General features: G+C 39.2%; 1 protein-coding gene across 2 annotated transcripts; it reads right to left on the bottom strand.

The window, feature by feature from the left end:
* Nucleotides 1–15,799: 15,799 nt before the first annotated feature.
* Nucleotides 15,800–26,105, bottom strand: TIGD4 (tigger transposable element derived 4). 2 transcript variants are annotated; one of them, XM_066280592.1, is made up of 3 exons: nt 25,879–26,105; nt 18,363–18,451; nt 15,800–18,189 (listed from the first exon to the last, which is right to left on the bottom strand). In XM_066280592.1, the coding sequence occupies exon 3, from the start codon at nt 17,633–17,635 to the stop codon at nt 16,097–16,099; it is 1,539 nt and encodes a 512-aa protein (XP_066136689.1). In that variant the 5' UTR covers nt 17,636–18,189; nt 18,363–18,451; nt 25,879–26,105; the 3' UTR covers nt 15,800–16,096. The 2 variants fall into 2 exon arrangements, with proteins under 2 accessions (XP_066136689.1, XP_066136698.1); XM_066280601.1 differs by lacking the exon at nt 18,363–18,451.
* Between the last annotated feature and the right edge of the window lie 129 nt (nt 26,106–26,234).

Raw genomic sequence — 26,234 nt, 5'->3', positions numbered from 1 at the left:
AACTGAGGCTCAGAGAAGTTAACTGACTTGACCATAATCACACAACTTGTAGGTAGCAAACTGGGACTCAAATTGAGATCTAAGAGAGGTTAATATTTGTGAAGTGAATCCCTGGCCAGTTGGCTCAGTGGTAGAGCATCAGCGTGGTGTATGGATGTCCGGTTCAATTCCTGGTCAGGGCACACAGGAGAAGTGATCATCTGCTTCTCTACCCCTCCCACTTCTTCCCTCTCTCCCTTTCTCTCTCCCTCTCTCTCTCTTCTCCTCCCACAGCCATGCTTGGTTGGAGCAAGTTGGCCCTGGGTGCTAAGGATGGCTCCATGGCCTTGCCTCAGGCTCTAAAATAGCTCAATTGCCAAGCAATAGAGCAAGAGCTTCAGATGGGCAGAGCACACCTGTCCCAGAGGGATTGCCAGGTGGCTCTGGTCGGGGCACATGCAGGAGTCTGTCACTCTGCCTCCCTGCTTCTCACTAAAGAAATAAAACGTGTGTGTGTGTGTGTGTGTGTGTGTGTGTGTGTAGTGATTTGAACAGTGTCTGGCTCAGAGTTAAATGATATATTGGGTGTTGATTAAAAAATAATGAAAGATGTTAATAAAATAGGCTTTCTGATTCAAAAAAAAAAACGGGCTTTTCCCTCAATCACAATGGTTTCTCTCATGTCCTGTGGAGCAGTAGAGTTCTTTGGGGGTTGATTAGGGGTCACTTTAGGGACTTGAGGTAAAGGTTAAACAGCCAGGGCTCAAGGCCCACTGACCTCTATCCCATGCTCTGAACAGGAGCAACTCTACTTTTCCTAGGATAGTCCATTTGCTTGAAGACTTTTGGGGGTGGGGAAGGGGCAGAGTGGCAGCACGGGGGAGCAGCCCCACCAATGACATAGCACACATATATTTTTCAAATACTGTTTGGGGATGATGGTGATATTATTAGGAAATTGCAACCTGAGGATGAGAAAGAGAAGTAGCAGCTTCCTAATTTCCAAATGCATTGTGTCCCACAGGGGCAAATGTTATACCCGGTGGATCACAGACAGAAGCACCATTATCTCCTCTGGGAGAAAGACCCAAAACTTGTAAGTTTGAGCCGTCTACATTTAAACCCCAAGCCTTCAGGTGACTAGTATGAGCCTCAGTTTTATCTATAATAATGAAGCCCTTTACAGGCTTATTGTAAAAAGACATTTTGTTTGATTTCACTGTAATGTTCTGACTCCTAGAACAGTACCTGATACAAGATAGATGCTCAGTGAATATTTGTTGAATGGACAAAATGAAATGACAATTATGAAACATTCTAACCTAACATCTGGCTCACTGAAGATACATTATTTTCTTCCTGGGAAGATGAATCAACTGATCAGAAACAGAGAAAATTTTTGGAGAAGCAGTAGAGTGAAATAATAATAATAGGCAACACTTAAATACTCTGTGTACCAGGTACTACACATTAACTCCTGTGCCTTTAGGAAAGTTATTTACCTTCTGCCTCAGTTTGCACAGCTTTGTTGTGAGAGTGAAATCAGTTAATCCATATATAATTCTTAGAACAAGTCCTTATACACAGTAAGCACTCAATATGCTTTAACTCTCATTAGGCTGTGAAATCTCCACCACTCCATGGTTTGCTAATGTGCTGTTCTTCTATGTTCAGTAAGTAAATGCTTTACTCGTTCTGAGATGAAATCAGTGTAGGCAGTAGAAGCATTTGCAGAGGACTCAAGCTGGGCCATCACTAAATTTGGATGGGCAGAGTGAGATGGGAAAGGCAGCCAGGGAGACATGTAGCTGGGAATGGAGTGAGAATCATCCCCCAAAGCGCTTGAATTCCACCTTGGCCATTTACTGGTTTCCCCATCTGTAAACTCAGGATAATATCTGCCTCACATGGTTATTGCTATTCAGATATCATATGAAATAATGAACATAAAACTCTTAGCACAGTGCCAGGCACATCATAAGCATCCAATGTGGAGAGCTGGAATTACTGTTACTATAAAAGAAATAGAAGAGCAGAAACAGACCCTTGTGAGACAATGAAAAAACGAGTCGATTCCACCCAAGAATGGAGCTAGCCCTGGCTAGCTTAGAATATACCTTTAACTCAGAGATTTTCACCTATGTAAGACTTCCATAACAGCATAACTCTGGTTTAATTGGAACTTTAAGTTTTAATGGCTTGAATATGGTGGGGAGGGGTGAGAATTTATTTTTGAGTAGTATACTCCTTAGAATAATTTTGTACTTAAATTGGTAATGTTAAAGTTCCTGTGAAACTGAACCACTAGAAAGTAAACCAAATAGTCAGTTAATGGAGAGGTGATTTGCTTTCTCCTAACCCTCTCATGTCGGTAGTGTGCTTCTGTGAAGTCACCTTGCTGCTGCCGGGGCCAGGAACAAGAAGTCACAGGGACCATCCTACTTTCCAGCCACTCTTTGATGTGCTTGGTGTAAATGTCCAGCTCCCAAAATAATGTTCTTGACCTCAGTGCTCTTTTGGACTCAGCAATTCCCTACTTGATCCTTCCAGCCTGTCAACTTTTCCTTTCGTATCTATGGCAAGAATTACTATTTTAATCTCTTTTTTTTAAAGTTTCTTTGTGAAGACTACATGCACAATTGGGATTAAAGGTCACTTTCTCGGAGCTTTACACAATCAAGGGTGGAGTTTTGTGGACTTCCCTACAACAGGCACAAGCCCTAGTTCAATCAATGCATAGTCTTTTACAGTCAACATTTGTAAACATTATTATATATGTACACTCATTCTTTCTTACATATGACAGAGAATATCATATCAAGGAAAAAAAACCTTTAGAAATCATGCTTGCCCAGACCTAGGACCCCCCGCAGGAAACCTTCCTCACACCAAGCTCTGCTCTGCAGCCTCGGAATTCTGCTACATTGATTTGAAACAGCATAAAATGGCTCTGTTACCTGGGGTGTTTTATTCTGTCTCCCAACTAGATGGCAAACTCCAAGGCAGAGACCAGCTCTTTAACTCCTCCGGGTCCCCCACCCCTTCACTACCTAACACAATGCACTGGCAGAGAAGGCTCTGAAAATCACATTTTACCATGAGGTGACAGTTTTCCTAGTTCTGAAAGAGTTTGACTAATGATTGTATGATTGAATCATTATTTTCTGTTCTCCAAAAACAGAAAACGCGTTCTTCCTGGGAGGTTGGCTTGGAGTCTGTAACGCTCAGAGTTTAAACACTGTGTGCCTGAGGCTTCTCTAGAGCAGTGATTTTCAACCTTTGTTTCTCACGCACTCATAAACTAATTACTAAAGAAAAAGGGGCCCTGACCTTTTCTTCTTTAGTAACTAATTTATTTGTGCCATGAGATAAAAATGGTGGTATTTAGTCAGGGGCACTGACCTTAGTAATTAGTGTGTGTTTGTGCCATGAAAAAAAAAAGGTTGAAAATCACTGCTCTAGAGGATAACATCAGCGAGAGTTGCAGTCAGTTCGACCTGGTTCTAGAGAATCAGCCTGGTACTAATTCCAGACTCTGTTCAGATTGTAGAGAGCACAAGGCCTCAGACAGTTCTATTTATTAATTGGATTTGGCAGGGGGAGTTAATTCCTTATAAAAATACACAAGCAAGCTACTAAAAATAACATTCAAAGAAGAAAGTTAAAAATAATGTGCAAAAGAAGACCAAATTACTCAACTCAAATACAAGTTGTTCTTTTTTATTCTATTTTAAAAGTTTAAAGCATCTACTGGTAACATGGAGGTGATTAAAAAAGAAGAGTCAGATGAGGGATGTTGCTCAATTGCCTCAGAGGCTGAGGGCTTTGTTCTTAACATTTTGTTTAGCTTTTAATAATGAAGACTTTATAAATGGTAAAAAGAGGAAGCAGGGTTTCCTAATAGTGAGTCCCCTGAATTTTTAAGCAAATTTTATATACACGTTCTGTTTCTGGAGAAAATCCAAAGCTTTATTTGGATTTTCAAAGGGGGCTGTCAGTAAGGAGAGATGTAAAAACATAGGTGTTCTTCCTACCCACTACTTTGAGTTTAACAGGAGAGATGGAGACATTTCCAAATTATTTTTTGTCCAGATCCATCTCGCGGTGCAATGCATTTTTCACTTATTTCAGAGTAAACAAAACAAAAAAAATCCTCTCTAACAGTCTCAAAATTTAAAAGGAGAGAGAAAAAAAAACGCAGGTCATATTTATTCAAAGGCTAAACTTACATAAAGATCCCAAGTGTCTATGGAACTTGACAAGGATTTCCAAAATTGCTCTAAAGAGCTTTGACCATCTGGAATCCTCATAGGAGTGGGGCTGCTAAGTCATTAAAAAGTGTCAGCATTTTAGTTTGCTTGATTAAAAACACAGTATCAACGTGCTCGGTTCTGCCCAAACCCACTGGAAGTATTTAACTTATTCCCACACAGTGAAACCATTCATGGACAGTTAATTAGGAGCTGTGCCTTGCCTAGACTCAAAGGTCGTCTTCAAACCACTCAGCACAGTGTGTCCATTACACTTCTGACCCACAGCACAAAGAAGTCGCCTGAGCTTGTAGGAAAAGTTCTTACAGAGAATAAAAAATCCAAAGAACCACCATCTAACCAGGGACATTGTGTGACACAACGTTAGTTTCTAAGAACTCAGGCTTGTTAACTAAGTAGTGTGGAGGAGAAGCAGTGTGAGAGGAAAAACAGGTTTCAGTGAAAGTAATTTTGAAGATTTTGCTCCTGCTGTTGTGATCATCATAAAGCAGTACATGACACTCCAGCTGAGAGCAGTGGTCACTCCAGGGACAACAGCGACGTTTGGAGAGGAAAGCAAATCAGTCTAAAAATATATTTTCTATCTCTTATGCTCAAGATAGCTACAGAGAAGGATTAAAATGCCAAAGAAGGCCCTGGCCGGTTGGCTCATTGGTAGAGCGTCGGCCTGGCGTGCGGGGGGGCCCCGGGTTCGATTCCCGGCCAGGGCACATAGGAGAAGCGCCCATTTGCTTCTCCACCCTCCCTTCCTCTCTGTCTCTCTCTTCCCCACCCGTAGCCAAGGCTCCATTGGAGCAAAGATGGCCCAGGCGCTGGGGATGGCTCCTTGGCCTCTGCCCCAGGGGCTAGAGTGGCTCTGTTGCGGCAGAGCGACGCCCCGGAGGGGCAGAGCATCGCCCCCTGGTGGGCAGAGCATCGCCCCTGGTGGGCGTGCCAGGTGGATCCCGGTCGGGCGCATGTGGGAGTCTGTCTGACTGTCTCTCCCCATTTCCAGCTTCAGAAAAAATACACACACACACAAAAAAAAATGCCAAAGAAAATATACAAAATAAAAAATTAAAGAACTTTATCAGTTGTGCTTTACATGTCCTAATATTTACTTTTCCTGTTGCTTTTTTTTTTTTTGTATTTTTCCAAAGTGAGAAGTGGGGGGCAACAGACAGACTCCCCCATGCGCCCAACCGAGATCCACCTGGCATGCCCATCAACGGGTGATGTTCAGCCCATCCGGGGCACTGCTCTGCTGTGGTGGGAGCCATTCTAGCGCCTGAGGCAGAGGCCATGGAGCCATCCTCAGCTCCCAGGCCAACTTTGCTCCAATGGAGCCTTGGCTGCGGGAAGGGAAGAGAAAGAGAGGAAGAAAAGGGAAAAGGGTGGAGAAGCAGATGTGAGCTTCTCCTGTGTGCCCTGACTGGGGGTCAAACCTGGGACTTCCACACGCCAGGCTGATGCTCTACCACTGAGCCAACTGGCCAGGGCCGAGAATCATTTGTTCTTAAATAAATGTTTATTTTGCCTTTTGTCATGTTTTTCCTCTTCTTGTGTTTTTAAATCTTCCTTTTGAGGCCAGAACCTTAAAAAAAACATAGCTTTCAGGTGAATTAGTTATTTATTTTCCAATAGTGTTGGAAATACTTTATTCTAACACTCATGTTAATTCTCCATGAGGCAATTTGAGAGCATTGCCCTAACATACTTCAGGCTGCCCCATGAAAAATCACATAGAGTAAGAGAACCCTGTTAATTATTTAATCTGTGCTTCCTTATTACACATTATAGTCACGCATATTTATTAAGAAGTGGTAGAAAGGAAATCAAGAATGTCAATATGAGACCTGAAATCTTGTTTTTGTAAAGATGTTTTATAGTATGACCTTATCTTTTGTTTCATATATACAGTTTCCTTCCAGGTTACAACTTCTATTATTAGCATGAAGGAAATGGTTTTACCACTACGGCAGTAGGTGTTGGGAAGAAGCGGGATAGTTACAGGGATACTAAATGAGCTGAGTTCAGGTCCTATTTCAGGTTCAGAAATGGGAAGATTTCTCTTCCCCATTCCACCAACTCAAAAGGTGTCTAGGGCCCATCCGACCCTCTCCCTTCTCATGTGCAGTTAAAAGGTGTGTTGCTTACACCAAGGAGCAGATAAGATCTGCCAGGGTTGTGGGACTAAGACTGGAATCTTTTCGGCAAGATAGTCACCAAGCAAAGAAGTGGCTGCAGTCAGAGTACGAATCCCTGGGGGTGCTGTGAGGTGGGGATGGGTTGGTGCAGCCCAGCCCAGGCAGTGGACACTGTTCATTCCAGTGCTCATTCCAGGGGGGACTGAGCCCTCTGCAGAGCCAACTCAACTCCTGCAGTTCTTAGACCTTCAGCTACTGTCCCTCTCAGTGACCTTGGTTGTGATCTTTCTCATTAGTGTGTGGTGCCCTTGTTCCCTGTTCTCAGAACCTTTTTCTCTCTTCTCTTCACACCTGGAGGAAAAGTTTTCCCACTGGGCAGGACACTCCACTTTTCTCAAATTCAGCTTTCTAACATTTTGTCTGTTCCAAGTCCCATTATCCTGCCATGGTCCCAGCTTTGGAAAACAAAGATGGGAAGACTTCTCCTTTTCTTCCTACATTGTGATTCTTTCTTTTCTTTTCTTTTCTTTTCTTTTCTTTTCTTTTCTTTTCTTTTCTTTTCTTTTCTTTTTTCTTTCTTTCTTTCTTTCTTTCTTTCTTTCTTTCTTTCTTTCTTTCTTTCTTTCCTTCCTTTTCTTTTTTTGTATTTTTCTGAAGCAAGAAGCCAGGGAGAGGCAGGCAGACAGACAGACTCCCGCATACACCCAACCAGGATCCACCCCCCTACCCCATGCCCAGCAGGGGGTGATGCTCGGCCCCTCTGGGGTATTGCTCCACTGCAATCAGAGCCATTCTAGCGCCTGAGGTGGAGGCCATGGAGCCGTCCTCAGTGCCCAGGCCAACTTTGCTCCAATGGGGCCTTGGCTGCTGGAGGGGAAGAGAGAGACAGAGAGGAAGGAGAGGAGGAAGGGTGGAGCAGATGGAGAAGCGCTTCTCTGATATGCCCTAGCCAGGAATCGAACTACATAGTTTTTCTTATGAATAAGATAGTTAATGCTTCCCTAGCCCGAACTATAGGCCTTCCCTGCAGGGCCTGGCCTCCACTGACCTCAGCACACAGGTCCTCACTTTATGCTTTCTTTCTGTTCCTTAACCAATTCATGTTCTTTCCCTCTCAGAGCCTTTGCCCAGAATGGTCTCTTTTTGTCTCCCTTACCTGGTTAACTCCTATTTATCATTCAAATCTTAGGTCTCAGCTCCTAACACTTCTTCAACAAATCCTTTTCTAACCTTGAGACCAGGTCAGATTTCCATATTATGATTTTATAGAAGCAGGTACTACTCTTTCAGAGTATTTTTTGTGTTGTTACAGAGTAATGCCTGCCTCCACTAGACTGCCCGTTCCATGAAGGCAGGGACTTTCTTCACTCTTGCCTTACATCCTCCATGATTAGCATAATGAATGTAATAGGCTCTTGTGAAGTAATCAGTCATTTTTTCTTCACTGCAATCTTCGGAGTCACTAGGCCTAAATCAATTCTATTTGGACACTGTAGGAATTAAACTTTTCCCCATATCATTACCTCTAGGTACAGGTGCAGGAACTTGTGACAACTAGAAAAGTCATTATGGAACAGTCAACTAGTCAATATATGGTGGTTACTTCCCCAATAGGAAAAATTAGATTAGGTAACCTTGCCTCATACCACACACAAAATAAATCTAAATAGGAAAACAAAACTAGGAAACTAGTAGAAGAAAATACAGAAGACTATTTCATGGCCTTCAGATAGTGACAAGAAGAAAATGGTATAAATAAAAGAAACAAAGATTTAAATCAGGGGTCTCAAACTTGCGGCCCACAGGCCGCATGCGGCCCACCGAACAATTTTGTGCGGCCCGCAGACTAATCCACGAAGTTCAAAATATTTTGGATAAAATTAAGTAAGCCTAGGGGCCTACTTGTATTTTTCATTTCTCTAGCATCCTAGCTAGATATTAGCTTAGTTAACAGCAGTTGTAATGCGAACTACAGTTTCTGGTCGTTTTGTGACACTGAGTAAACTGCATGTACGATTGTGCTTGTTGTACTGATTTTTTTTGTTTTCAACTGCAGTGAGAAAAGTGTTGCATAACAGTTGCCTTTTGTAGACCTAGTGCGGCCCGCCGAGAGCTGTGATCTTGCTCTGCGGCCCACATGCTGAGTTGAGTTTGAGACCCCTGATTTAAATGATCACTATCTGTAAATGACAGTGAAATGATCTGGATAGAAAAAACATACTTCAATTAACAAGAAACTTTGTTGATGTGATTAGATACAAAACAGTCAAGTATCATTCACTTTTCTCTATACTAGAAGTAATCAGAAAAATACAGGGAAAATATTCCATTTGCAGTAGCAACTAAACTATAAAATATTTAGTAATGAATTAAGAAAATAAAAGATGGTGGTAATCTGAAACAAATACGATAATATCAACATTAATTATGTAAATTGGTAAGTATTTGTATTGCCTATACTTTTTAATTAAAATTTTAAAATGAGAGTATGTCACATTAGTGGTTATTCTCTTGTGCCATTATAAATGAGTCTCCTTTTTCCAAGTTTATCATTGGCTGATTTTACAATAATGATAAGAAGTTAATGTGGTTGCAGTGCTTAGGCCTGAGTCTTTTTTATTGTTATTTGCTTTATTTTGTTTTCTTACTTTTTGATAACTAGTAATTACATGAACAGTATGAAATTCTTTTAGATATTCATTTTAGAGTGTAGGGCTGGGGCAAATATCTCTAAGAGTTGAGAGATGCCATTCTGGGTCTTTTTGGGGAACTCAATGGGGCAGGTAAAGACATGAAAATGACTCATATGTCCGTGCTAACATCTATTTTGCAATATTGAAGATTAGGTGTGGTACCAGCCAAAAACACAAGCAATGACTTTGCATTCACAACAAGAACAGTTTAGTGGCACACAAAGAGGAAGTTAGGGGAGGACAAATGTCTGGTCTTTATTCCTCATACACAAAACAAGAACAAAACTTTTCACTTAGTTCTTTATCTGAGCAAATACTCAACAACCTGCTTGTATTTCATAGGTACTACTGGGGAGCTATAAAGTAATTATACAACAGTTCTACTTTTAAGAAAAAAACAACCCATGATCTTGTTGGGATTTGACAACTAAGAAAAAATAAAAATAGAGTGAATTGGGACCCCTATCTTCTTTACTTTTCTCCCTGTCACACTGGCCAAGTTTTCTGATTAAAGACGCTGTCTTTCCTGGACTTAAATTAGGCTAATGCATGAAGATGAACATGTAATTTATGGCATGTTAAACCAGCAAGTCTTGTTTTTCACCAATTCAACACTATACTATAGTCCTGTTTTAGTTGGCAAGAAATTTTGTAGCCTTTGTGGTAACAGTACAATGTTCAGCAAAGAGAATCACAGGAAGAGGAGATTTTAGTTCCAGAATTTGCAAGTCAAGTTTAGGAAATATCCACTTCAATTCAGACAAGCAAATGTACATGGACTCCTAAGTAAATGAAGTTAAAAAAAAGTTTGGATCTTGATGTTTTGTTTAATTTAAACAAGTATATTAATCAATCCTCTAAAACATTAATTTTTTCAGTCTTTTTATTTTAAGCTATTATTGGATTGCAATTTTATCTGCATTCTAAAACATAAATTAGAGTTCTGAAACCTTTCTGTAATTCATTTGGTGGCAAAATCTAACCTGACATGAACTTATTTGGCAACAAACCTATGAAACTATTAAGCGATTTATAACCTTTACACATCTGACTTTCCTGCAAAATCATTAAAGTTTGTGCAGTGCTACCCTAGGGAGTTTTATATAATACAGAGTATACACATATATTATCTTTTTCAAGTCTGAGAAATTCTGAACTCTGAAACGTGCTCCCGGAGTCCTGTGTAAAGTACATTAGACAGGTATTCACTGCAGATGTCCTTGGTGTTTGCATTGTGAAGATAAATTTGTATCATGTACAAAATATATTTAAGGCAGATTTTCTGGGTTTGAATCCTGGTTCTGTCACTTACTAGCTATACCTCTACTTATATTTTCTCAGCAGCAAAATGGAAATAACAGTTGGAGCTATTCTGAGAATTAAGTGAGGCAAAACAGTCAGGACAATGGTAATTAGTAAGCATGGAATACATGTCAGCTATAAGAATGTGCCAATTTATATTTCCAACAATAGTGCACCTACATCTCTGTATTCTTTTTTTTTTTTTTTTTTTTTCATTTTTCTGAAGCTGGAAACGGGGAGAGACAGTCAGACAGACTCCCGCATGCGCCCGACCGGGATCCACCCGGCACGCCCACCAGGGGCGACGCTCTGCCCATCCTGGGCGTCACCATGTTGCGACCAGAGCCACTCCAGCGCCTAAGGCAGAGGCCAAGGAGCCATCCCCAGCGCCCGGGCCATCTCTGCTCCAATGGAGCCTTGGCTGCAGGAGGGGAAGAGAGAGAGAGGAAAGCGCGGCGGAGGGGTGGAGAAGCAAATGGGCGCTTCTCCTGTGTGCCCTGGCCGGGAATCGAACCCGGGTCCTCCACACGCTAGGCCGACGCTCTACCGCTGAGCCAACCGGCCAGGGCCCATCTCTGTATTCTTGCCTGTTGTGATTCTTTATAACCTTGTCTATTGTGATAGTCCCTCAAAAGATATCTCATTGTTTTGCTTGCAATTCTTTGATTCTAGTGATGAAAATATTTTCAGTTTTAGTATTTTTAATTTTCAACAATTTCTCTTGAGTGCCACTTTTTAAAAGATCTGCCCTATTAAAATATTTACATTTAACTATATTTTTTCCAGTATTTGCAAGTTTCTTTCCTCTCTCTCCTTTTTTTTTCTTCCTTCCTTTTTTCCTTCCTTTCCTTTCTTCTTTTCTTGCAAAACGCTAATATTTTTAGAATTCATTTTGATGTATGACTTTTAAAAAACTTTTATATCTAGTTATCTTAATACCAATTATTAAATAATTTATATATTTAACCACTGATTAAAAACCATTTTATCATATACTAAATTTATTGTCTTTTTTTTGGACTTCACATATTATTTCTTTCATGACCTACTCTTTTTCTTACACTATATTGTTTAAACTTCTGTTAAATCAAATAGTTGTTTTTTTCAAAATTTTTTTAGATATTTATACATGGTATTTATTCTTCCAGGTGAAAATCAAAATTGTTTTGTAAGATTTTCAACAAATCTGCATTGGAGTTTTGATTAGGATTAATTGGAATAATGGTATATTTTAAGGTCGAGTCTTCCTATTTATTCAAAGATGTAATAATATATTTCCACATTGCTTCTTAAATTTCATAAACTTTAAAATTATTCCTAATAGGCCCTGGCTGGTTGGCTCAGCGGTAGAGCGTTGGCCTGGCGTGTGGGGGACCCGGGTTCGATTCCCGGCCAGGGCACATAGGAGAAGCGCCCATTTGATTCTCCACCCACCCCTCTCCTTCCTCTCTGTCTCTCTCTTCCCCTCCCGCAGCCAAGGCTCCCTTGGAGCAAAGATGGCCCGGGCGCTGGGGATGGCTCCTTGGCCTCTGCCCCAGGCGCTGGAGTGGCTCTGGTCGCCGCAGAGCGACGCCCCGGAGGGGCAGAGCATCACCCCTTGGTGGGCAGAGCTGTCGCCCCTGGTGGGCGTGCCGGGTGGATCCCGGTGGGGCGCATGTGGGAGTCTGTCTGACTGTCTCTCCCCGTTTCCAGCTTCAGAAAAAAAAATACAAAAAAAAATACAAAAAATAAAATTATTCCTAATAGCTATAGCTGATTAACACATTCTGAAATATACATGTCCTTTTAGTTTATAGCAAATTAGAAACTAAATTAATATGTGAATACCTTTACTGTTGTTACTAAGTAGTTGTTATAGATGGGATGTTTGTGTCTCTTTCAAAATTCATGTTGAAGCCCTAACTTATGTCACAGTCCCTCAAAATAGTAAAATTAAGTGAACTAATGTGGAAACAGAAAGGACTACTCTGTGGTGAGTACTTACTTTATTGAATTGCTTTGCCTGAGGATCAATTCAGGAAAAATAAAATTTCTAAGTCACCTATTCCCTTTATTCAAAATGGAAATAAAATTTTAGTTCTACAGATAAATTACATATTTCTAGGAATGTTGGCTTGCCTATTTTATTGCACAAAAGAATGCCAATAAGAAAATTGGTCATTGATATTTAATGTTAATGTTAATACTTGGGCATATCTGGGAGTAGTGATGAGAACAACTTTCTAGTCATTCCTTATAGTTGTGGAACATTTTAGAGTTTGATAAATGTATTCATATGCAAAATTTTCTTTCCTCAAAAGAAAATTCAAATGATGTGTCTCATTTTATGATGGAGCAAACAGTTCAGAAGAATAAAATGTCTTTTGTAAGATAGCATTAAACTTGGGCTAACTTTAATTTATTCCACTGAATAAAATTATTTTCTGAGAACTTATTGTGTGCATTCTATGGCCCCAACCTAAACCTTTATCTCTTGTGGTGGTAGGATCTTCATAGCAGCTGGTATAGCTTCTTTGCTGCCTTATGCTAAACTGTTTTTAGCTCAAATAGCTCTTGGTGCTCCAAAGATCCAACCTACCACTGGACTGAACCTGCAGGCAGATGAATGGTGCTGCCTCTCATAAGGGGCAAATCTCTCTGTCAGTCTCTATGGAGCCCCTACTGGGCCAGTGATTGAAAAAGACTTCTTTAGAAATCTGAGATGTTTGCTTGGGAAGCTCTCCTTCAACTCTTCTCTCCCCTGATTTCCTCCCCCTCCCAATTATTCTGTTGTGTATATAGTAAAAGGGATGTTTAACATTTGATCTTCGGTCTAAATGAGAAGCCAGGCAGGCAACATGAAACCTACAGACCTTGATTTACTCATTGTCCTACTTTACCCTGAACCAACTCTTTCACTAGTGAGTGGTTCAGTATCATTGGTACTAAAAGAGTGTCCCAAATTCAACAACAGTTCTGTTGCTTGATGAAGTAGAAAGAAGCAAAAACATTGTTGAAACAGTAGGAATTTATAAGTCAAGAAACAATGAAAATAATGCCACATTTGATTGAAAAACAGGTGAATTCTAAGACAAGTTGGTTTTTGAAAGGACAAGTGGTATTTAGTCCCAACTTGTATTACCTGTGTAAAGATTATAAATCAGGAGCAAGGTATGAGGTATGATTGTCTATTTCTAGAAAGTGACATTTAGGTTTTTTGTTCTGAAAATTCTTTAAATCTACATAATCTTTTTTTTTATTTAGAAATTAAATTTAATGGGGTGACCTTGATCACTAAGAGTACATAGATTTCAGGTAAATATTTCTATACCATTCGAACCATTGATTGTATTTGTGTGCCTATCAACCAAAGTCCAATCATTTTCCATCACCATTTATTTGTCCCTCTTTACTCTCCTTCCCCCCACCCCTTCCCCTGGTAACCACTTCACTCTTATCTATGTCCATGAGTCTCATTTTTATATCCCACCCATGTGTGAAATCATACAGTTCTTAACTTTTTCTGATTTATAAATCTATATATCTTATTATTTAACAGAAGAGTGCACAACATTAACAACTTAAAGTTCACCTTTGAATTTAACTCTACAAGCATCTTTTTCTTATTCTTCATATTTGATCATCTTTAGATTTATTATAACCCCAGAAAATTTTTAAAATTGAACCATATCATATAGGGGGAAAAGGAGTAGATGCTTTCAGCACTTTGAAAATATTAAAGTTGTTGTTTTAAATACTTTCAAAAGAACTTCACTGGAACATGTGTGTATGAGTGGTACAGCAGTACCAAATCAGATTTCTCAGTGTTTCATTAGTAATAATGTTCTTAGGAGAGGTACTGGGAATAGAGCTATCAGCATAGATTCAGTATGTTCTCTGAAATACCTTGTCCTCGGGCCCCTAAAACTCAGGCCCGAAAATAATAAAATTTTCGTTTATAGAGTACACAAAAGAAGCATAAATGTAAATGATTAGAATAACACAGGGCTAGATAACAGGGAACCACTGCATTTTAGTTTGGGCTCTGGGATTTTAACCAAATAATTTAGTAATGCCAGGTTGTAATTTCCTGATCTGTAAAAATGAAGGTAATAATTCTTATGTCATAGAATATCTGGAATGATTAAAATAAAAATACTTGCTATCAAATCTGAAGTGGAAAAACTGTTGAGGACTCAGTATATGCTGGTACTGCAGTTACCTGGGGCTCTGAAGAGCTAGCTACTCTACTCTAGGTCCACGATTCTACCACATTAAAATCAAATCATTAATAAAATGCTTTTAATTAAATTTAAATAATCCACATTTCACTCTAAAAGAAATTCTCTTAATTTTAATATATTTTTAAGGCTTGCTATTACAAAATCTCAAAAGCAGAGTGAATCACCAGTGGATAATAAAAATACTTTCTATAAATATTGCCTTCTAAATGTGTCTTTTCTTGGCACATTTGTAATAATTCATAATAAAAATAATCTGGATAATGTTTTATATTTTTTTCAAAATATTTTTCAAAGGGGACCCTAAATTAGCTCTAATAAGTTAAATAAGTATACAACTTACAATTTCACAATAGAAAAGTCTGACACATTGTTATATTTCTACTGTTTAAAAACTACTTTATGGATAAAGAGTAAATAATTTGATACAATATTAAAAACATTCTGTAGACAAAACTTCCCCAAACAGAAATTTAATCTGAAATATTACCATTGGGAGTGGGGTAGGGATTCAATACGTTAAAATATGCTAAAAGGAAACTCAGTTTTTCCTAAAAATAAAATTCAGTAAAATCAAAAAAATAATTAAATATTATAGGTTATAAGCTTCAGCTGTTAAAATTAGAAAACTAAGAACCATATGTTAGTCTTTTCCAGTAACATATTAAATAATCTTCATACTTACTTTTAAGAGTAGTCTTACAAAAAAAAAAAGAGTAGTCTTACTAAAATAAATATAAATATCATGAGTTTAATCAGTGTTTCAATCATGTATTTTGCTACTAGACACACACATGTACATACAAATATTTAGGAAGAATTCATATCATCTTCTGGTTATAGATGACAAAAAATCTGGTAAAGGTCAAAGTTTTTTGTTTGACTTTATGCAGAAATAATTTGAAAATAGTTAAGACAAATTTTTAATCATTTTGGTGTGTAATTGGTTCAGGTTTTATTTTCAGTAGTTTTTTTATAATTTCTTACTAGGAAGATTAGCTAGTTATGAAAAAATTAAGTAATTTAAAATTAATACTTTATACTTAAGAGTCTAGTTAGAATATATATGGCATATATATGTATTTATAAAAATAAATATCTAATAAGATATTTTGTTTCTTAAATGAGGTAGATAGATTAAAACAGTCTGGAACATGATCTGAACAGTAAAAAAGAAGAAAATAGCAATCATCAGTTCAACCTGTATATAAATCATAGCTGGAGCGTTTTTTATTTTTAACATTTATACCATACTTTTCAAGTACAAGGCCTCTGAAATACATTTCTACTTTCCAAAAGCTTGCCAAATTGAAATTCAAGTTTTTCACTTTCTTAATCATTATTTAATCTACCTAGGGAATTTAGCTATTCAGACCAAAGACATTTGCAAGTAAACCAAAGATTACTAATTTTTCATGTTTAAGTGGTATTGTCCCTTTACATTCTTCATTTAGTAAAATATATCAGGGAAAGCTATTACTCTTCAGATGTTATATAATAAATAATTACTTAGATGATAAGGCATTAATAAAAATTTCAAGGTCTGCTAAAGAATTATGAAGCCCCTCATTCATATCTTGACTTCTAAGGAAAATTTTAAGAGTATCTAAAGCCGTGATTGCCTCATCTTTTGATGGTAAAGCAAGTTCAGTTCCCAGAGATCCGCCATCATCCTCTTCATCAGAAGTATAAAATCCGGTTTCATCTGATTTGCTCTCTTTGGTCCACACTGTATCACCATTTGGTGCTGCTTCGCATGTCTCCAAATCATCATCCAGGGAAGCATACTCTTCTAGAGATAACCCTTCAGGAAATTCCACTCCTGCTGCTTGGGCATGAGCAACCAAGTCGAGGCCAGCGTCGGTCTCTGTATTTGTCTTGTCCCTTTCTCCCTGTTGAGATTTGAATCCTGCCTCTTCATAGCTCTTAACAATAGTCTCTGTGGTCACAGACCTCCAGCAGAGATGCAGTGTATCAACTGCATCTAGCAGGGAAAATGTAAATTCTTTGCTGCCTTCAACAGAACTTAAGAATTTCTTAATAAGACAATGTCGATACTTGATTTTAAGGCTTTTAATAACACCTTGTTTCATAGCTACAAATTTAGAAGACAAACATGATGGAAAAAATGCTAACTCAATGGATTTCAGGTTCTTTACCTCTGGATGTGCAGGATAAGAATCAACAAATATCACCACTCTTCGTTGCTGGGCTTGAAATTTCTCATCAAGCTTCCACATCCACTGTTCAAACACATCTGAGGTCATCCACGCCATTCTGTTAGCTTCATAATTCACAGGCAATGATTTAATACCTTTGAAACAATGTGGGTTTCTGTTTTTCCCAATGATAAGCAGAGGAAGTTTCTCTGAACCATCCATATTTGTCCCAACAACCAGAGTTATTCTGTCTTTGCATAACTTTCCAATTGAGCATGTTTCTCCTTTAAACGCAAATGTATTGGTAGGTAACATTCGATAAAGCAGTCCAGTCTCTTTTATATTAAAAACATTTTTCGGATGATAGTCATTTAAGTAATAAGGAAGTATGTTTTGGTGCCAAACAGTTGAAGGGTCTACTGATAGACCTGTAGCTTCTACCGGTTGAGCTCTGAATACTAAACCATACCTGGATTTAAAGCGATCCAGCCAACCATTACTGCACTTAAAGTCATTATGTCCCAGTTTCTGGGCAAAATCATTAGCTTTTAGACGCAACATTGGACCATTAACTGGTACATTTAGACATTGAGCAATTCGATACCACCTCATTAATGCTTCTTCCAGATCTGTGTAAAAAGCAGTTCTCAGTCTTTTTCTCTTTGGATCAAATCTCAGAGACTCAAAGGCTTCTAGAACTTTGTCTTTATTCTTCATAATAGAAGACAATGAATTTTTCTTTATTCCATATTCAGCTGCAATCTCTGCTTTTTTCTTGCCACTTTCTACTGCATTTATGATGTCGATCTTTTCTTCAATGGATAGACTTTTCTTTTTCTTCACTGTCACAGGCAGAGTTGAGGCATCTACAGAAGCTTCTGCCATTTCAACCAGTGCTTCTATAGAGATTTCTCTTCTTCCTGGTGTCTGTTTCTTTAATTAAAGTTTTTTTTCCAGTATGACATAAATTGCTGCTTTCTCTCTCACTTCATATAGTCAAAGTTGGTACAAAGTTGTTCAAATAGTCTTATTCCTCAGGAAATTGATGACTAAATATATATTTTTCAAAGGCTCTAAATAAGAAAAATGTTATATGCAGGTAGAATAGCTTAGAAGAGAACCTTCCTTCTCAGGACCTTGTGTAGCTCAGTTTATAGTTTATTCAGAGTTCCAGAAGTCAAGCTAAAATAGAAATCTCATTATGTCAAACCTGTCCAGTCCTGCCGATATATTTTTGGAACTTCAATCCTTTAAGACGATCCATTTTATCCATTCGTGCATTCAACCTCTTATTAATTCCCCACAGAAGGCCTCAGAGATAAGAACAAGTCGCATTCAGAAATTTCCATGCAAAATGTTACCCATCAATTTCCAAGTCTCTTTAGGGTAGAGAAGAAAACAGTAAATCCTTCTAGGTCTTGACAGTATATCTTCTCTCTCTTGAAAATGTAAAAAACAAAAAAACACATTTTTAACAATGATATGTCAATTGAATATCAAAAAGAATATTAAAAAAAGAATATTTATATTAATTAGCTATGTTTTTAATAATAAAAAAGAATGGAAACAATGTTTCTGAAAACACAATAACCAAAGCAGGAGAAATGCCTACCGTCTGAAGGGCCTCTGTAAGAAGCTCTCTAGCTCTTCTCTGCGCGTTTCAATTTTCACTTGCTTTTGAATGCTTTGTAATATATACTTCTGAAATAAACCAGACAAATTTAATCTGTTTTGAAAATGTGGGCTTACCAAAATTAAAGAACTAAAAATGATGCTGGATATTACTTTGGTGGCTATTTTAAACATGAAGTCACAGACTGCCCCCTCTGACTTCTCTAAAAGAAAAACAGAGTCAGACAGTAGTCACAAGGTCCAACTTTTAATAGCACATGGGAGACAGTGTCTCCTTTACAGGAATCTGGTAGAAAATGCTTCACTAAAAATCAAATCATGTGATTTTATTACCTAGTTTAAAAATCAAAATCTTATTCAATCTGTATGAAACCCTACTAACTTTTGCATCACTTTGATACATCAGCCGATGCACAGAAATACTTAACAAAATGCATAAGGATAAAAAAATTATTAAGAGGATTTAATGCAGCCTGACCAGGCAGTGGTGCAGTGGATAGAGCATTGAATTGGAGGGGGGGCGGAGGACCCAGGTTCGAGACCCCGAGGTCACCAGCTTGAGTGCGGGTTCATCTGGTTTGAGCAAGGCTCACCAGTTTGGACCCAAGGTCACTGGCTTGAGCAAGGGGTTACTTGGTCTGCTGTAGCCCCACAGTCAAGGCACATATGAGAAAGCAATCAATGAACAACTAAGGTGTCGCAACAAAGAATTGATGCTTTTCATCTCTCTCCCTTCCTGTCTGTCTGTCCCTATCTGTCCCTCCCTCTGTCTCTCTCTGTCTCTGTTCCCAAAGAAAGAGATGTAATGCAAATAATGACCTAAACTAATAATGAGAGTGACCATGGGTCTAACTTCTCCGCTTCCTTATCTGTAAAATAAAGGGCTTATAGTGGCAAGATATCAGATTTGGTGCCAGACACACCTGTATTGACAAGTGACCCTGACACTTAGTACTAGTTTACTTAACCATTTGACCTCGGCTTTCTACCCTGTAATTAGGGGGTTAACTATATACCACCTGCCTCATAGGGTACTGCATGTTCAATGGGATGCAGTCAGAGAGTGTTAAGCATCTAGCAGAATATTTAGTATTTTATAAGGCGTTCAGTGAATGTTTGGTAATGATCTCATCACTCTTCTCTCTAATGTCCCTTTTGTTGTGTCAGTCTATAAAATTTAAAAATTTTACACTACAGGGGTTGGCAAACATAAGTTTACAGTTTATTGTTATTATTATTTTTGTGACAGAGACAGAGAAAGAGGGACAGATAGGGACAGACAGGCAGGAAGGGAGAGAGATGAGAAGCATCAGTTCTTTGTTGCAGTTCCTTAGTTGTTCATTGATTGCTTTCTCATATGTGCCTGACTAGGGGGTCTACAGCAGAGTAAGTGGCCCCTTGCTCAAGCCAGCGACCTTGGGCACAAGCCAGCAAACTTGGGCTTCAAGCCGGCGACCTTGGGCTTCCAGCCAGTGACCTTGGGCTCAAGCCAGCGACCATGGGGTCATATCTATGATCCCACAGTCAAGCCAGCAACCCCGTGTTCAAGTAGGTCAGTCCCCGTTCAAGCTGAATGAGCCCTTGCTCAAGCTGGCGACCTCGGGGTTTCGAACCTGAGTCCTCCGTGTCCCAGTCTGAAACTCTATTCACTGCGGTACCACCTGGTTAGGCTACAGTTTATCATTGTATTGTTATTTATTAATTATTGTACAACTTAGTTGCATTATTGTTTCCCATACAAACAACCCTGTAAATACTGAAAGCAAAGTTGCTTTAACCAAACAGTACTGAATGTACTGGCTCTAGGCCTACTGCAGGCCCAGACAACAAGCTAGTATGATGTGTGGATGTTACTGCTGTGTGGAGTAGTGTGAGCGCTTCATCCCTCTAGTTTAGCTCTCTGTCCTCCCAGGTTTCAAGATGACACATGCATTTTTTTTTTTTTTTGCACAAAATTGTTTGAAAAACTTCTTGTCAAAATTCTTCTGACTTTGTTGTCCAAATCAAAGAAGTAATTTTTATCATAGAAATTATAACCAGTAAAAGGAGTTTGCTGCTGCTGTTATTGCAAGGGAAGATCTTAATAATAATTATAGCAGCTTACACTTTAGTTTCCACACTGCTTTATTTCCTGTATTCCAAACAGCTCAGAGGAGGTAAAACTGGATTTCAAAGCTCATACAGTTATAATGTGTTTGAGTGCAATCCAGAATCCAGGTTTGCTAATGTCATGTCTACCATTCTTTTCACTACAATAGTGTCCTTGAATCGCACTGATGTGTGGCCTCCTCTGATAAGTTATACATTCTATGCCTCCAGCACCAAGCCACGTCAGCATTTCCAAGGCCTATCCAAATCTGACCAAAAAAACAAAAACAAAAGCAAAAACAAACCCAACATCAGACCTCCACAGAAGAATAGGCCATTATGAATTCTGTGAACACAAACAGCAACCAAGGTACTCTTTCTAAGTAAGATTTGACCATTCAACTAAAAGAAAAATAATTTGCTCATATATAGGATCTCCTGTTTGTTTTTGTGCAATTTCCTATAAATCTATAATTATTTCAAAATAAAGTTAAAAAATACCTTGCTCTTATTGGGAAGATAACAGCCTTCATAAATTGAGGTAGTAAGAACCAATTTTTTAAAATGCAAAACTACTTGTCAATCTCCCACCTTTTCTCTCACTTCTTCCTCTTTTTTCCCCCTTTTCTTATTTTCTTTTGTCCTTCCTTTTTCCTTCAGTCTTTTTCATTTGTCAGAAAGAAACCCTATTATCTCAATACAAGGATTACAAAGAAAGTAACTTGAATTTCCTTCCTCACCCCATCCCCAATAAAGCAATATAATATACATAATCAGAGATTGCTGGTTATCTTGATCAGGTTGAAAAGTGATTATGTTTATTTAAGAAGATATTACTTTTTTTCTGATAGGTAATAGTATATATTTCCTTCTAAAACATTAGTCAAAGCTACAATTTTCCCTGGTAAGATACACTATATCTTTATTACTGAAATAACCACATTTCTAATGCTAAATCAGACAAACTAGACTTTTTTTCCCTAGAAAATAAGCCAGGTACCTACTGCCAAATCAATGAAGTGAACATTTTCCATTCTCCCATAATATTACATATAGTAAGTATGGGAGTATGGCAGAAGCTAATATTTTTCAGAAGTACTCATTCTTTCAGTTAAGCCCATTAATCATTCTAGCTCTTGAAAATATTACAGGAGAGAAATATTTTATAGTAGGAACTATTATCTCTATGAGAACAATAAAGCTAACTAAAGAATAAAAATGGGCATTCACTAAAAAAAACTTACCAACTGACCCCCCCCCATGGTCAATTCTACTGGTAATAATAAAAATGTAAATCTTCTTTCAAAATAGAATATATCTTTTTGCTTTTGCTTGTCAGTTTCTAGTGTTGGCCAGGATGCTGTAAGAGGTTATTAGGAGGCACATAAATTAGAACAATGCTTATGGAAGGGAAATTAGCAGTATGATACAAAAACCTTAATAATGTGCATAACTTTAATTCAGTAAGCCCATACCTAGGATTTATCCCCCGCACCCCCAAATAATTATAATTGTAAAAATAATCTAGCCTAAAAATAGTATTCATTCTCTATTGCTACATAACAAAATTACCATACATCTATGGCTTAAAATAACAGCCACGTATTGTTCTGTAGGTCAAAAGTCCAGGTGGGCTCAACTGAGTCCTCTGCTCAGGGTTTCACAAGGCAGAAATCAAGATGTCAGTCATGTGCTACTCTTATCTGGAGGCTCTGGGGAAGAACTGGCTTCCAAGCTCATTCAAGTTATTTGCAGAATTCAACTCCTTATGGCTGTAGGACTGAGGTCTCTGGTTTTTTTGTGAGCTGTCAGCAGAAACTTCTCTCAGCTCCTGGAGGCCTATGTCAGGTGCTTGCCTGTGGCCCTCTTCATTTCAGCAACAGAGAACCTTCCTCATGTCAAATCTCTCTCATGCTTCCAATCTCTCTGACTATTCTGCTGCCATCAACGGAAAAAAACTCTCTGCTCTTAAAAGTCTCATGTAATCCATTCAGGTCTATCCAGATTATCTCCCTTTTGATGAACTCAAAGTCAACTCATTAGTAACCTTAATTATATCTGCAAAATCCTTTTTGCAGGCAATATAACATAATCATGGGAATGAGATGCTATCATGTTCACAGAGAAGGGAATTATACATGGTGAGGGTCATTGAAAATCATCTTAGAATTCTATCACACTATAATATTCCTCACATTGTTTTATAATTATAGACAAGATTGGAAATAACCAAATATGCAACCAAAAGGATTAGATAAATAAATTAAGAAAAATCTATAAACTAAAACACTACTGAGCCACTAAAGGAGAATACTGAATGATATGAGGAAAATTCCATAATACATTGAGTGAAAAAAGCAAAATATAAAACTGTATGCCAACAACTACAACATATAATTAAAGTTACATGAGTCCAGAGGCCCACGTTGCCTACAGTGCTTAGTGTTTAGCAAACAGAAGGTTCTTAACAATGACTTATAAAATAAGTGAAGAAAAATATATAGCCTGGTCTGTGGTGGTACAGTGGATAGTGTTGACCTGGAATGCTGAGGTCACCGGTTCAAAACCCTGGGCTTGCCTGGTCAAGGCACATATGGGAGTTGTCTTAAAAAAAAAGAAAAAAAAAAAAGAAAGACATTAACCAACATATTGAATGTTAACTCTATGTAATGGACTTATGAATAAGTTCAGTTTTTTTGTCTTTGTAGTTAAAACAATGTCTACTCTTATGTTCTACTCACTCTACTATTCACAGGTTTCTTTAAGTGTTCACTTAATCAGTATCCTCTAGCAAAGAATTATTCTGTGCAATTAGTAACTAAATATCTCTCCATAATAACAGAATTGTTAATAAAGAGTGATGAAATTATTGTGATATTACCAGAATTACCCTAAAAGAGATCTAAAGGTAGCACCTTCTTCTTTCTGTTGAGGAAATAATATTGACAAGCAGTATACAATATTCAACATCTAAAGCAAAGAGGAAAGGTGAAATTCACACTAACTTCATTCAGAAAAGGATAACAATATACTTTAGCCTGTTGCCTCCTTTCCTTCTGGTCAATAAATGAAAGATAGGCTGCCAGAGTTCCTCACAAGCCAAATGAATAAATGGTACCTAATTTTCTGAAAGCTGAATAATAGCTAATAACAGGGCAAAGGTAAATGAGTAGAAAATCCCCATCATAAGCATATATGTCAGGTAGTTATCATCTATTCTTTCTAAAAATAGGCAAGCAGAATTCCCCAAGCTCTAGGAGGAAGGGAGAGAGAGGAAAAGGAGAAAAAGGAAGGAAGGAAGGGAGGGAGGGAGGGAGGGAGGGAGGGAGGGAGGGAGGAAGAAAGGAAGGAAGGAAGGAAGGAAAGGGAAGGGAAGAAAGGAAGGAAAGGAGGGAAAGGAGGGAGGGAGGGAGGAAGGGAAAGAGGGAGGAAGGAGGGAAGGAAAGAAGAAAAGGTAGGGAGACAGGAAGGAAGGTAAGAAAGAAATAAAGGAAGGAGGGAGGGAAAAAATATCTCCATCTAAGCAGTCCTAAGTTGAAAATAAGGTCTTTTAGTTAGAGTAAAAAATTTCCCTCAAATCCAAAGAATTCCCATTACTGCTTCATTTTCATTTAAAAAAGTGCATAGAATTTCAGTTTTCCATCACCAACTGAAGTAGCTTCCAGTTTCTCTTCAAGCCAACTTGCATTCTAATTTTTCTTGGGGTAGCAGAAATCATTGGGAAGATTAATTCTGTACATAGCCTTGCACGGCATAGCACTATGTATGGGCGCTAATCATGCACAGTAACAGAATCACACTAGACTAAAAAGTGCCTAGTATGATTAACAGCACCTTCACCAAGCAGAAGTTAGCATTAGCTCCAGTGATTCCAAGTCTATCAGAATCTCTATCAAAACCATCAGCAGCTTCCAAGGACCATCCAGCTAAGGACAAATAATTAAAGCAAGTGTTCACCTTTCTAATATATAAGAAAGACCTCTGAGTCTAATAGTCCAACTGTAACAAAGCTATCAGCCCCAAACTCAAGACACCTGCGGAAGTCCTTAAGGCACCAGCCAGCTCAAACAATTAAGAACCCATCATTCGTGCACCACCAGAATTGCCATGCACCTCCTCCTAGTCACCCTTTGGAATTCGAGGAACACTTGTATTTTGCTACTAAATTCCACTCGGTTCCTATACAATAAGAGCAGTAATTATTCTAATTGGGGATTCTTTTCTTAACATTGAGACTAACAAGATGGCTTTAAACAGAAAAGTCCACAGTAAGCTGTAGAACTTAAGTTACATTTTGAGTGAATTGGCATATATAATTGCTCTTATCTTTTAAGAGCAGAGCCATTGAAGATAAGGGACCTTTATACACAAATTTATGTTTTGGGATTTAAGTACTATTTTTGTTAGAGGAGGTGTCCTGAAGATCTGAGAGAATAATGTTATTATACTTTTGAAACATTTGGAGTGTCATGGGTATTTACTATTCACAGATATGGGGAAGACATTTGTACAGGGATATACTGTTCACGGTGTTGAAACTTCCTAGAAACTTGTGGAGGCAGAGTCTGCCTTTGGGCACTTAGTTATTACATATGTCTTGTTAATTAATGTGACAATGAAAGGCAGGTGAGAAGTATGGTCTAAAGAGGGATAAACCCCATGGAGTGCGCTGTTGGCTACCCTTCACACTTCTGCAAGTGAAACGGTGGTAAAAATGAGCAGCCAGGGCTGTCAAAAGGAAAAGCAGTCCAGAACCTTGAAGGGAGACAGGTGTGGATGAATTAACGTGTGTGTGCAGCATGTAAATGAGCTTCAGGTACCGCCAGCACCCCTGCGGAACCATATATTCCCTCCATTCAGAGCTGGGGCTGGGTGGGTGGTCGGGGGCTGGGAGGGGGGCGTATCCGGAGTACAGTTTGCGGCCTCAATTTAGGCTCTGAGAGAAGGGATTGTTCAGCGGCTTCTGTAAGCAGGGCAGTGATCTACTTAACTAACGGGGTGGGGGTGGGGGTGGGGGAGTAACGGGGAGAGCAAAGAAAGCAGAAATCGGTTGTATAGATAAAGAAAGAGGAGCAGGAAAGAAAAGTATGGGGGATATAGAAAGTTAGCAAAGGCAGAGAGAGTAACAAGAACTCCAACTGCCCGGCCTGGGGGTCTGGTCGTCCAGACAGGGGTGAGCGTGAGTGACGTAGCCGGAGGGGCTCTCCAGGCGCTGGGGTAAGGAGCCCTCATCCCATCTGCTCCCTAACCCCCCTTTCCCTCCACCCTCCCACTCCCACCCCTACCCCCCACCCCCCGCGGGACTGGAACAACCTCCGTGCTCTCCCGCAGAGAAAGAAGCTTTGGCTCTCCGGTGATTTGCGAAGGGGTAAGCTACATCCACCTCCACCCTCCCGCCACCGGCTCACCGTCTGTTGGGGGGACGCCTAACGCGTGAGGCTGGGGTGTGTGAGTGAGAAAAAAGGGATGCTGAGGGCTCCTGGAGACCTCCGACCACTCAAGATCAGGCCCGCGCGCGATTCCGCAAGCTCCCAGTTCTGGCAGGTGCTTCGGAGCTGCGTACACTCCCCTCTGTGCTCCCGCGGCAGCCAGAAAATTACCCGGGCAACCGCAGCGGCAGAGCCCCGGATGTGGTTGCTAAGGCCGCAGCGAGAGGGGCGGGGCCAGTCTCCTGGAGAGGGGAGGTGGGGGCACGGTGGGAGGTGCGCTTGCACCATAGAGACGTGGCTGGGTCGGGCGAGATTGAGGGAGAGAGAGGCCGTCC

The sequence above is a fragment of the Saccopteryx bilineata genome, chromosome 1 (assembly GCF_036850765.1).
Source record: "Saccopteryx bilineata isolate mSacBil1 chromosome 1, mSacBil1_pri_phased_curated, whole genome shotgun sequence".
Taxonomy (NCBI): Eukaryota; Metazoa; Chordata; class Mammalia; order Chiroptera; family Emballonuridae; genus Saccopteryx; species Saccopteryx bilineata.
The sequence above is the reverse complement of the archived record's forward strand: the minus strand, read 5'-3'. Positions and strand labels throughout refer to the sequence as shown.

Bases quoted from the DNA above. Each gene is read 5' to 3' on its own strand.
- TIGD4 (XM_066280592.1), bottom strand. From the start codon at position 17,635: ATGGCAGAAGCTTCTGTAGATGCCTCAACTCTGCCTGTGACAGTGAAG.